Here is a 12,141-nt window from a genome sequence, read left to right as displayed (position 1 = left end):
TAAACATCAGTATAGGTAAATAGCTGCTATTCGCCCTGCCTCTTGGGAAAACCTCTTAGCTATGGAGGCTTATTAGTGTTAAGCATCTGAGAGCCATGGACTATAAAATAAAATCAATACCGTAACCTTAACTGTAAAAGTCAGAAAGATACTGGAAGAGTTCTAATTTAACAAGATTACAGATGAGTTTTTAGAGGGGAACATTTGGGAAAAAGCCATGCATTTAGAAACATTTATGCTACCAGACATCTCCAGGCTTCTGTTGTACTAAGGCTGTTGTTGCTCACACTACTAACAAGGTTGATTTAACTGATGTGTTACTTCAGTGGGTTTACAGGAAGGTCCTAGATCTAGAACTTATTAAAAAAAAAAAAAAAGAAAAAAGAAAAGAAAAAAGAAAATCATTAAACTAAGGTAGTAAACTAATTAGGAACAATTATGATTTGATGTGATTTAGCAAGGTAGAAAAAATCATGAAAATTTGAAGTTTGTCAGTTTAGCAGCTCAATGCAAATAGGATTACTCTGCACAATGTTCTGTTTCTCTTAATGGAAAAGTATGAAAACTAACATAAATCATAGTGTTTAAGCTCAACCTAAATCTATATTTTTCCTCCAACAAATGTAAATGATGAAAAAAAAAGAACATCCTGTCAATGAAATTACTACGATGGCATATTTATTATCCTAATGGTTTTAGAAATAACGTGAAATTGATCAGTAACAAAACCTCTATTTAGTAATGGACCAATTACATTTGTGAGATAATGTCAATGAAATAGAATATTGTCACAGGATAATGGTCTCCTATTGCTACGTCCGTAGTCATTTAGAGAAAAATAAATGTTGCCGTCTGGCTGAGTCATTTGTTTTCAAAGTAGGAGACACTGATCCCATAACAAGGTTCTGTTATAATAATTCAATCTCTATCAATCATTTGTTGTAACAGAACAGTGCAGGACAGGACATGTATTTTTGAGAAATGTACATTCCTTGGGTATAAGGCAAAACATGCCTCCAAGTACATAAACAGCCCCATTATTTTGTTATTCAATGAGAGTATTTAAAATAAACATTTAAAAGGTAATTTAAGAAATGGAAAATCTTCTGAATTTTCAGAAAGTTTCATGTTAATGAAAGCTCAGTTGAGGAGAGGATGGGTATCCCTTAAACAAAATGCTTGGAATAAGAATTGTTTTAGCTTTCAGATTTCTTTTTCAAAGTTTGGAATATTCGAATATACATAATGAGATATCTTGGACATAGGAGCCCCCATAATGAGATGTCTTTGGGGATAGGTGTAAGTTTCACATATGCCTTATGCATAGCCTGAAGGTAGTTTTATACTACATTTTTAGTGTGCATGCATTTAGACTATAGCCCAAAACATGAGGTCAGGCGTGAAATTTTGAACTTGTAGCATCATGTTGGTGTTCAAAAAGTTCTTGGTTTTTGGACTAGGGATTATTGAAAATTATCAAATTCCTTGACTGCAATTGATTTAAAAATCCAAAATGTTGGAAAACAAAGGAACTTTAGAATCTAACACTGTTATCTTACACATGGGAAAATTCTAAGCATTATGAGCATGGGTAATGATCAGTTTAATAAGTTGTAAAATGGAGTTTTTAACAGGTTTTAAAAGAAAAAAATATATGTAAATATATTACTTAGCTAATCACCTGAGAGTAAATGTTCAATAAATGGTAGCCACAAATAGCAACAGGATCTGGTTTGCCTCATTTGCATGTACTTTCTGAACACAATTTTAAATTTATGTGGTTTCTTCAACAAATTAATGATATAGAAAAAGCGAGAGGGTGGCTAGTATAGGGTAAACAGGCTGAAAGTTTAAATAGACTACATCGGAATTCTCATTCAAAAGAACAACCTTCAAGATGGACTGGGGAATTAGAACTTATATGAGGTTATATTAAGGAACTATTATTGTTTTTTAAATTGAAAATGGTTCTGTATGTAAAAAATTTCTTTGTTAGGGGGAGAACCATTAGAAATATTTATATGCAAATGGCATAATATACTTAAAATAGTTTTTAAAAACTGGAAGATAGAAAATGAATAAGATTAGTAAAATATTGTTAATAGTTGAAGCTGGGTGAGGTACAATGTTCTGCACTTTACATTTTTCTCTACTTTCCAAAGCAAAAACTTTTAAAAATAGTGCTTAGCCATTCATTTTATATTAGCTCTTCTCCACATTTATCTATCAAAAGCATTCATACATGCAATTTTTTAACTTCAAAACTGATTATATATATTTATATATTGAAGCAGTTAAAATATATATATAAATATATAATCATATACATTCATATAAATATATATTTATATATAAATAATCCTAATAGTAATACAGTGTAATATATATGTATATATACATATATACCTCTGTGTGTGTGTATGTGTGTGTGTGTATACATATACCATCGAGATTTTTGTTTTGGCAATTCTTTCAGAACTCTGAAAATGACAAAGTCACTTCAGTTCTCCCATTCTAGTTCTACAATTCAGAGTTCATCTTGAAGCTTTTAAGGAAAACTGTCCATTTTCTGAGACTTGTGAAGTGGTGGTAAAATTCTGCTAGTCCACTTCTCCCCACATAAGTAATTCTCTAGGGAGACTGTAGTATAACAGAAAATATTTGATTTAAAAAAAAAGAAGATCTAGGCTCTGCAATTAGTTACCTAGACACTGGACAAGTCAGCCTTTCTGATCCTTGGATTGCCTAGCTGTAAAATAAGGAGTCTGAATTATGTTTCACTATTATATATGATATTGATAGTCTAAAACTAAAAAGACACATGCTTTCCAAACTACTGCAAAATAAGCTTACACATGAAATCAATGTGTGAAAGGATTTGAAATAAAAAACTTTTATTATGCCACTGAACTTTGTATGGCACACTGTGACAGTCTCCCATGGGTTTCTGATGTTCCTATTTTAATCTGCATTCCATCAGTCCAGAGATCCAGTATTACAAAGAAAGTTATTATTATTTCAAACTAATTTGCTATTTCAGTTTTTCTACAAAATGCTGTATTTTCAAATTATTAAGGCTCCAGAGAACAGAAATATGAGTGAGTACAACTTTTCCATATTAATCAGCGTGGAGCCTTCAAACATATACACGAGTTAGCCCCGCCCAGAATCAGATCACATGAAATGAGGACAGATATTTGTTGATTAGCAGGCAACATAAGGGATTCTGATGAAAGCCTTCACCAACAATTTAATGTTTTCCTTCTGTTTCAAAGATGTTCATGTGATTTTTTTTTTAACTTTAGCAGTGTAGCTGAAGAGAATAATATACACCCCAGTGGAAGTATCCCTGAAGTTTGTTTTCCAATGTCATGAAATACATGGAAATTCACTTGTAGTTCTCAAGTTCTGATGTTTTTCATAATAAAAAGCTCAACTGGAAATCTTAAAAATTATGTTTATACATTAAACTCATACGAGCTCTTCTCCACATTTATCCCCCAAAAGAACTTGTATCTCTGTTTTTTCTCTTGCTCAAAAATTTGATATTTGGACATTTGCTACTTAATCCTGTGATCTGAACTCTAGGAATGTAAGGAATTGGTGTTTGATCTGCTGCACAAAGGCAAGTTAAAAAGTCCTTCCACCAAGGTTACTGTTGCCTTGCTATTCTCTAGGACTCCACAGAATGCTAGTGGCTCCCAGGCAGCAGTCACTCAATCTCTGGGAAAGCTACTTAACATGTTCTGCTCCCATAGCTCCAGAGAAACCTCAAAGTTGTGTCATTTATCAGTTGGGAGTTTGGGCTTGAGCACTATTTCCCAACGTCTCAACCTTGTGTTGCCTGTAGATTCTTCCATGAAAAAAAAAGGTTCTGAAATCACAAACTTAATAAACATGCTTGTTCAATTAGCAGTCACTCCTAGATAACCACAGTAATGTGTTAAATATTTGACATTTTCATTCATGAATGACAAAAGCTTAAATACTGTTAAAACCGAATTTTCTAAACTTAGTTGACCACTCTTCTATCTTGCTTATCTAGAAACATTCTTAAACTCACAATAAGTGATGCTGGTGTCTGCTAGCAGTTCTATTAGGATGCTACCACACCTTTATTTACTGTTATTTATTTTTTGATTGAGTTTATGATAATAAATTGGCATTATCACTCACTAGCATCCAGGGTTCCATTGAGCCCTTTGTCTTAACTCATCTGATATCTAAAATTACCTTATAAAATTCTATAAAATGCAAATTGAAATTTAGTAAAAAGACTGCATTACTAATGAGAATGTTTATAAAATTATCATAAATCTCCACACTTGCAAATATATTAAAATTTCAGAAAAACTTGCCAAGAAGACTTAGATAACAGAATTTCAAAAAAAAATTTTTTATATTAGCCTTTTTATTTTCTAGTACCTACAACAACCAGAACTCAATGCATAAATAAAACTTATTTTAGAGTCAATTTAATTTTTTTAAACTACTCTTAAAATTGTAATTACACATCAATACAGCAAGTAGCACTAGTTTTGTTCCAAGGTGCCAATTAACTGACATATTATAAAGATTTACCTCTTACAGTGCTTAAAGTAAGTTAGTTCTAAAGCATGAATATAGTCACTTTGCAATCTGGTTTATATTATTTATTTTCTGTGAAGTTCTTTTTTTCATAAATAGTACAAAACTATTTTTCTGTTCAACAGGTCAAGGACTGTAAAATTAATCTCATTTGTGTGTTCAATGTCTATAAAAATTCCTGGCATATAACAGTCACTTGATAAATGTTAATTGAGCCAAATTATCTCAAATCCTAAAGGTGTAGAAATTAATAAAATTGTACTGCACGAAAAATCTTTTTGAATTTACATTTTATCTAAGATCATAAGCTGTTTTAATACTCATCAGACTGAGAAGTTATTACATATTTCATTTAGAAATCCATGACTGTATATTACAAATATATTTACCATATCATGTTTTTCTCACTGTTTATTAAGTAGTGCTTTATTAGTGTTACATTCAGACTTGGATGAATCAATGACTATTAGAATGGCAATGGCAAAGTGACCTTGATAAATGATATTTCAAACATTCAAGCAAATAATAAATGAGCATAGGCATACAACTAGATTTGGTCTCATGAAGATAACTTGAACTAGAAGTAAAATCATGACTTATCTCATTTTTCCTCTTATATCCAAAGTCACAAGAATTGCTCTAGTGATTTCTAGAGAAGTATATTAACTAGGAATTAAGTCTCTGAATTTATTCAAGAAAGCTTAATGTAGATAAAATTTCAAAAGGAATATTTTATAAATAAGTGTTATAAAAAATAAATTATTTACAAATAACAATAAATGTTGATGAGGTTGTGGGGAGAAAGGAACACTTGTACATTGTTAGTAGGGCCCCAGACTAGTACGACTGCTCTGAAAAGCAGTTTGTAGATTCCTCAAAAAAACTAGAGATGGAACCACCATATGACCCAGCTATCCCATATTGGGTATTTTTCCAAAAGATCTAAAATCAGCATATCACAGTTACACAGCCACATCAGTGTTTATAGTAGCACAATTCACAATAGTGAAATTACAGAATCAACCCAGATGTCTGTCAATAGATGAAGGGATTAAGAATTGTGGTATATATGTACAATGGAGTTCTACTTAGCTATTTTTATTTTTTTTAAAAAAATGTAATTAAGGCATTTGCCAGTAAATGGATGGAAATGAAGACTATCATGCTAAGTGAAATTAGCCAATTCAGAAACTCAAAGGTTGAAATGTTTTCTCTCATATGCAGAAGTTAGAGCAAAATAAAGGAAAGGAGGAGGGAAGGATAAGATTACATAAATAGATAAGCAAAATAAAATCTATTGGAATAGAGGAAGAAGAAGGGGGAGGGGGACTCGAAGGAAAAGGCGGAGGGAAAAGGGGGAATCATGAACTGAAATCATGTATGACTTTGTTGGGATGAAACCAACCATATGTATAACCATTAAGTTCTAACAAAAAATCAAAAATTAAATAAAAAATAAAAAAATTCTCAACCTGTATAATACTATCACTGATAAAATTAAAAAATTCCCTGATAAAGATCATTAAGATCTTAAATGATGGAAAACAGTATAAAAAAATGCTCAGGGCTATGGATATATTTAGTGGTAAAGCACTTGCCTAGTATATGGAAGGCTAGGTTTGATCCCCAACTCAAGAAAGAAAGAAAGAAAGAAAGAGGAGGAAAAGAGAAAGAAAGAAGAAGAAAAAAACATGAAAAGGAATTTATTAGAAATAGAGGCAGTCAGAAGTTTAAGACCTTAGTCTTAGACTAAGTAAGGAGAACTAATTTAGAACTTAAGAATGAAGCAGTTACTCTTTGCTTATAGCCCAGAATTATTTTCTTCGTCCTTTCCTTCTCTATGTATAAAAGAACATTAAGTAAAAATATAAATATTACATAATTTAGATGCCGACAAATTAATTTCTATCACTATTCAATTAGAATAAGCAAATTTTATATTCTTCTACCAATGTTTAATACCATTAAATACTGTTTAATTTAAAAGTATTTGTCTTTTTTGCAAAATTATAAATAACAATTCTTTCATAATCAGAAAACTATAACTTTTTTGTTTTGAAAAGACAAAATTAACTGTAACGTACTTAAAAAATAGTTTTCCATTAAATTATTGAATATTACATGAACATATCTCATTACATGAATTTAGATTTTTGTAAAATGCCTAATTTCTTTCTAAAATAAAGTATACTAACTTGGTCATATTATAGTCTTTATTTTTGCCTATTTGGAATAAATCTCAATGATTCATACTGATGTTTAAGACTATAAAGGAAAACAGAAATCCACATATTGCCCACAATTTTGTTGTTTTTATTTGCCTATTTCAAAAATCAGCTTTGCTAAGAGTTATGGCAAGAATAGATTTCAATGCAAAGTTAACACTAACAGAATAAGGCATATAACCAGGAAATAATAGTAAAGTTAAGTGTTTCTGCTAATCGTAAAACAAGCCGTGTTACAATCACCCAGTAAGTAGTTATTGAGTACCAGTTAGTACTGGGTTTTATGACAGAAAGAAGTATAAGACAGATTAAAGCCATTACAAGTGTCAGAGTAGTATTCAGCCAGTGCTTTAAACAATTCCCTTCATGACAGACACGTATGTCTAAGGAACATTTGAAGATGGACAAGAACAACTATGAGGCATTTTATTTTGTGAATTTTAAAAAGGCAATTTTCCAAGAACAAAAGGACTGCATTTGGCTTAGCAAATTTATAAAGATAGTACTGTACTGCCCTCATTTTTTCATTATAGTTGAAGTCTTCTACCCACAATGGCTTATTGTGCACATTACAAAGTCTTCAGGGTCTTCAGAATTAAAGTGACAAGAGTTTTTTTTTTTTTTTTTAAGCACACTTGAGAATGGAACATTCTTCCTTACCCTTAATATAATATGCCTTTACAGACTTCTCCAGTAATTCTAGTCATCTTGACAATAGAAAATCACCAAGACAATACAATGATTTTACAAAGAAAAAGAATGACAGTTTCCCTTCTACTTTTCAAAAATGTTTTATAATATGATTTGAGATTGGCTTTATTGAATAGACTGAAAGAGGAATCAATTCTTATAAAGTGACACTCTCTATAATAAAAAACACCTACACTACTGAACAACACAGACATTCTCACACATTTACAATGTTATCATCATTACCATCAGAACCTTTCCAGAACAAATTTTTGACAAGGAAAACATAGCTTTGTTTAGAATAAACTGACAATGTCAGTAAAACAAGTAATAAAATATAAAGGGTTGAGGAGTTTGTTTTTACTCACAGTTCTACACCTCAGGTAAAAGTCTCTATTATTCCCTGACTTCACTAAGGAGTCTGGTTTTCCGGTCTATTAATGGTTCATTTATCCAACAAATATTTATGATGCCCCTACTATGCACCAAGTCTTGAGTTAGATACTGGCTGCAGTAGTAGTCTACTGCCTTCAAAGTAAATAAATATGGAATTATACATTTTGAAAACAATAAAGGAAAGATAGGATAATAGGCACCAGGAGACAAAACAGGAAGTCCTGATTAAGGTTGAAATTCCTCAGACTAAGTTGGTCCCTGAAGGATGGAAAAGAATTTGCTAGAGCAAGAGTCAGGAGAAGAGCATTCCAGAGAACAAGGATTATAAGAAGGTCCTGGGTGTTACATTCCTAAATGTAAACAAAGCCGCAGGCTCAGGTGCAAACAGGAAGGAAAAGCCCAATAGCACCTGCTGAGCTGCAGCTGCAGCCAGAGGCCAAGCCTGTCAGTCAAAGGAGGGAATTCTGATCTTCCCCTAAAAGTACAGAGACCAAAGGACCCAAAGCGAGTGTGATACAATGCTGTTTATGTTTTATAAAGATGATTGTTGTCTCCTACCTAACAAAAGGATTGGATCTAGCTGATCTTTAAGTCCTTCTACGAAATGACCCCTGTCATCTATCCCTTCCTTTCCTATGCACAATGTCCAGTCACATGGTACACAGAACCATTCTCAAACTTACCTACCCATCTCAGCAGTTGGGCTGTGCTTTTGCCTGGCCCTACTTTTGTTAAATTTCAACAAGCTGAAAAGACCCAAGAGACTCAAAGTCCAATTCCTCCATGGAGGTTTTTCACTATTTTTTAAAATACTGTGTCACTTAATATAAAAATTCTGAGCAACGAAACAGGAGTTGAGTTAAGGAACTGACCTTAGCTTTAAATGTCAAGCTCCGCCATTATTTGTCTGCTAAGATTGTTCAACATATACCTCTCCAACCCCCACAAATACACACCCAAATTTGAGTCGAAAGCCGTTGATAAAGAGCACCTTTCTTTTATTTAAAGGCAGAATTTGACTTAAAAGGCAATTTTCAAATACACTTTATGGTGCCAATATAAAAATCTTATTTGCACACATGTATAAACACTAACAAAAACTGCAGCTAGCTCATTTGTCAATTTCCATGCTTAATAATCTCCCTGTAATTGTGGGAAAAGGGGTGGATATTTATAATGAACTATATTCAATCCAATAGACATTAAAAAGGGAAAAAAAAATCTAAGTCTCACCCCCAGAAAGCTAAACAACACCTATTTCTTAAAATTATATTTCTCCTTAAAGTTGCCCTAGCACTGGGTTGTAGTTTTATCTAGAAAATATAACTACACTGACTCAGACATAAAGTTTCTTACATTATACTTTTATTTATTATTTATGCTATATTTATTTCCTCAAAGAACTGTGGATTTCTTTAATCGAGAACCTTCAGTACTGACACCTACAAAGTGTTTAGAGTTTGGCTCCTCCTGGAAATGTCCCACAGAAAAAAGCCATCTAGTCTAATCGAATCAACACTTGAGGTTCTGTTGCAATCCAACCAACTAATGTAGTCAGAGATGATCAGATACACACCTGTGAGTTCTCAGAGATCACTTTGTCTAGAAAAAAGGTCTGATAAAATAGGAAAAAATGGGATTTTTGTAACTTTGATAACATCTGACTAGTATATTATCACAAATAAATTTACTGAAATCATTTCAGTAAGAGAATATAATCCATATTGGTTTACTGATATAATTTTTATTAGATGAAATTTATGAAAGGAGCCAACATTCTATTCTGATGTCCCTGGAGGCATCTCCTAATCACCCACCTTGATCTCTTTCATGCCATGTTCGACTTCCAGCAGCTGGTGAATTTGGAGAGGGGTAAAAGTCTCCTGTAGGACTTGGTTCCATATTTTCATCTATGGATATAGTTTTGGGTCTTTTGCTGTTAAAATATAACAATAGTCACATTAATTGGATTTTGGGGAGGATGTACAACATTTAAAAAATAAATGACTTAAGAAGACTCTTACTATGGAGATTTCCATAAACACAAAGCAATCCAGTTATTCTAAAGGAATGATGAGTATTCAAGACATGAAGAGCAAACATTTCTGGTTGTGTATCACTTGTCACACCATCTCTGCCTATATCTACTTTTCAAATGTTTATCCCCAAGAAATTTCTGTCATAAAAAGTGAACTCTTAAGCATGGCTTGTCTGCCAATATTAATATCATGTTACTAAGATTGCACTTGACACTTATTATAATGATCATCAATATTAATAATTTTATTTGCATAGCACTTGCCATAGACAATGTAATTCATATTAATTCACAGGTAAGGTAATGGAACTTAGAAGTCTCAAGTCTTGACTTGACCATTTATTAGTTCTTAATAGTAAGTTCCTTAACCTTTCTAAACTCAGTTTAATCATCTGTAAAATGGAAATAATAAAACTGCTTCAAAGGGGGATGACTGAGAAGATTAAATGAGTTATTAACTATAAAGCATTTAGTTAAGTGGCTGGCATTTATAACATACTTATTAAATATTAATTATTAGCATTAACCCTGTAATTCACAATAAATTTTATAGTACTTTACTGATTATACACTATCTCATGTAATAATCTTTAACTTTTTATAAAATATGATATTATTGATCCTTTATTGTTTAGATTAACATAAAAAAAGGTGTTTCCAAATTCAAACCAAACACATACTTTCATTTCAGAGTGAAACACCCTAATAAGGAAAACATGATTCATCCTAATTATTTAAAACAGTGAATACCTAGAGCAAAATTTTTAAAACTATTCATGATATGAGTCACATTGCTTGATACACTGCTTTTATATACTCCTACCAATACCTTATTCAACAGTTAATTATGCCTATGAATATAAATGTTTTTCTTTAACTAAAAAAATTCCTTATTTGTGCCCATGCAGATAAAAAACTAAAAATTAAAAATTAAAAAAACCTTCTGAATCAACTTTATGCAGTGATAATAAATGTAACGTCATCCGGTTTCAGAAGTCACGATGACCTCGAAAATTCTATAGAAAAGCCAATCCTACTTTTTTTTTTTAACAAATGAGGAGACACATTTGTTAAAACTCAATGAGAAATTCAGTGAGTTTCCAGAGCAAGTTAATGGGACCAGCCAGACACAAAAGAAGGCCCTGGGACATCCAAGACCACACTCCTCCCACCACACTAGGTCCCCAAGCCTTTGAAGCCTGTGTGCCTGGGTCTATTTGTAGATACACTTGTGATTAATATTTGACTCACAACTCCCAGAGTATTAACATGATCAAAGATGGTCATTTCTATGCATGCTCAACCACAGCAAGAATAAATACTTTCTTTAGTTTCTTCCTTAGGTATCCAGAGTTTGAGCTTATATTTTTAAACTCTCCTTTGAAACTAATTCTTCCACCTGTGAGTTAGCATAAGTACAAAAAAAAATTAAAATAGGAGAGGAATTATTCTCAGACTGAAGTAGTAGAGAAATGTTTTTAAAACTTGTTTATTCTGAAGGACATAGCACCTGATACCGAGTGACCATGAAAGATCTGTGCTGACAACATCCTGATCCAGCAGAGGGAATGAAAGTTAGTACTCACATTTTAAATCTAGAAAAACTAAAGTACTTTTAAGACCTAAACAAGTCAGAGATCAATTTAGTGAGAATAGATCTAATTATCTTGATTTATAATCTAACTATATGAAAATACAGTTTGATAATAAATGATATAAAATTGGCCTTAATTTATAAACATACAAATATAACTATTCCCATAACTAATTCAAATGCAATTGACTTTCTTTACTGAGAATACTCTAATAAAACAATTTTATAGGGCTGGGAGTGTTGCTCAGTGGTAAAGCGCTTGCCTAGCACATATGAGGCACCAGGTTGTAACCTCAGCACCACATTAAACAAACAAACAAACAAACAAATAAATAAATAATTTTAAAAATAAAATAGTTTTACAGATATTCTTTTTACTTCTAAAAATTAAAAGAATAAAACCTGTTTTGCTCTGCAATTCATTAGGGTCTTTTATCTGATCATGGATATATTTAATGCTTCAGAAATAAACGAATCTTCTTATATGAAAGATATAACTCAAAAAGAGAAAAACAATACATCAATAATAATTTATTCACCTCAACTGAAAGTCGCAATCAAAGGTCAAGAGAGAAAATGAGAACATCAAGAGAGAATGAAAAAGCAAAGAA

General features: G+C 31.9%; 1 protein-coding gene across 5 annotated transcripts in view; it reads right to left on the bottom strand.

Annotated features, from left to right (window-relative positions):
• The window catches only part of Nfib (nuclear factor I B), a 223,995-nt gene that overhangs the window by 52,742 nt on the left and 159,112 nt on the right, over window positions 1-12,141 (bottom strand). For all 5 annotated transcript variants that reach the window (XM_076845962.2, XM_076845963.2, XM_076845965.2 and 2 more), the window contains exon 6: window positions 9,716-9,834. In XM_076845962.2, coding sequence (XP_076702077.1) covers window positions 9,716-9,834 — 119 coding nt within the window. The remainder of the gene's footprint in view (window positions 1-9,715; window positions 9,835-12,141) is intronic.

Source organism: Callospermophilus lateralis, chromosome 2 (genome assembly GCF_048772815.1).
Source record: "Callospermophilus lateralis isolate mCalLat2 chromosome 2, mCalLat2.hap1, whole genome shotgun sequence".
Classification (NCBI taxonomy): domain Eukaryota; kingdom Metazoa; phylum Chordata; class Mammalia; order Rodentia; family Sciuridae; genus Callospermophilus; species Callospermophilus lateralis.
Note: the sequence above shows the minus strand (reverse complement) of the source record. Positions and strands in the feature narration are given on the sequence as shown.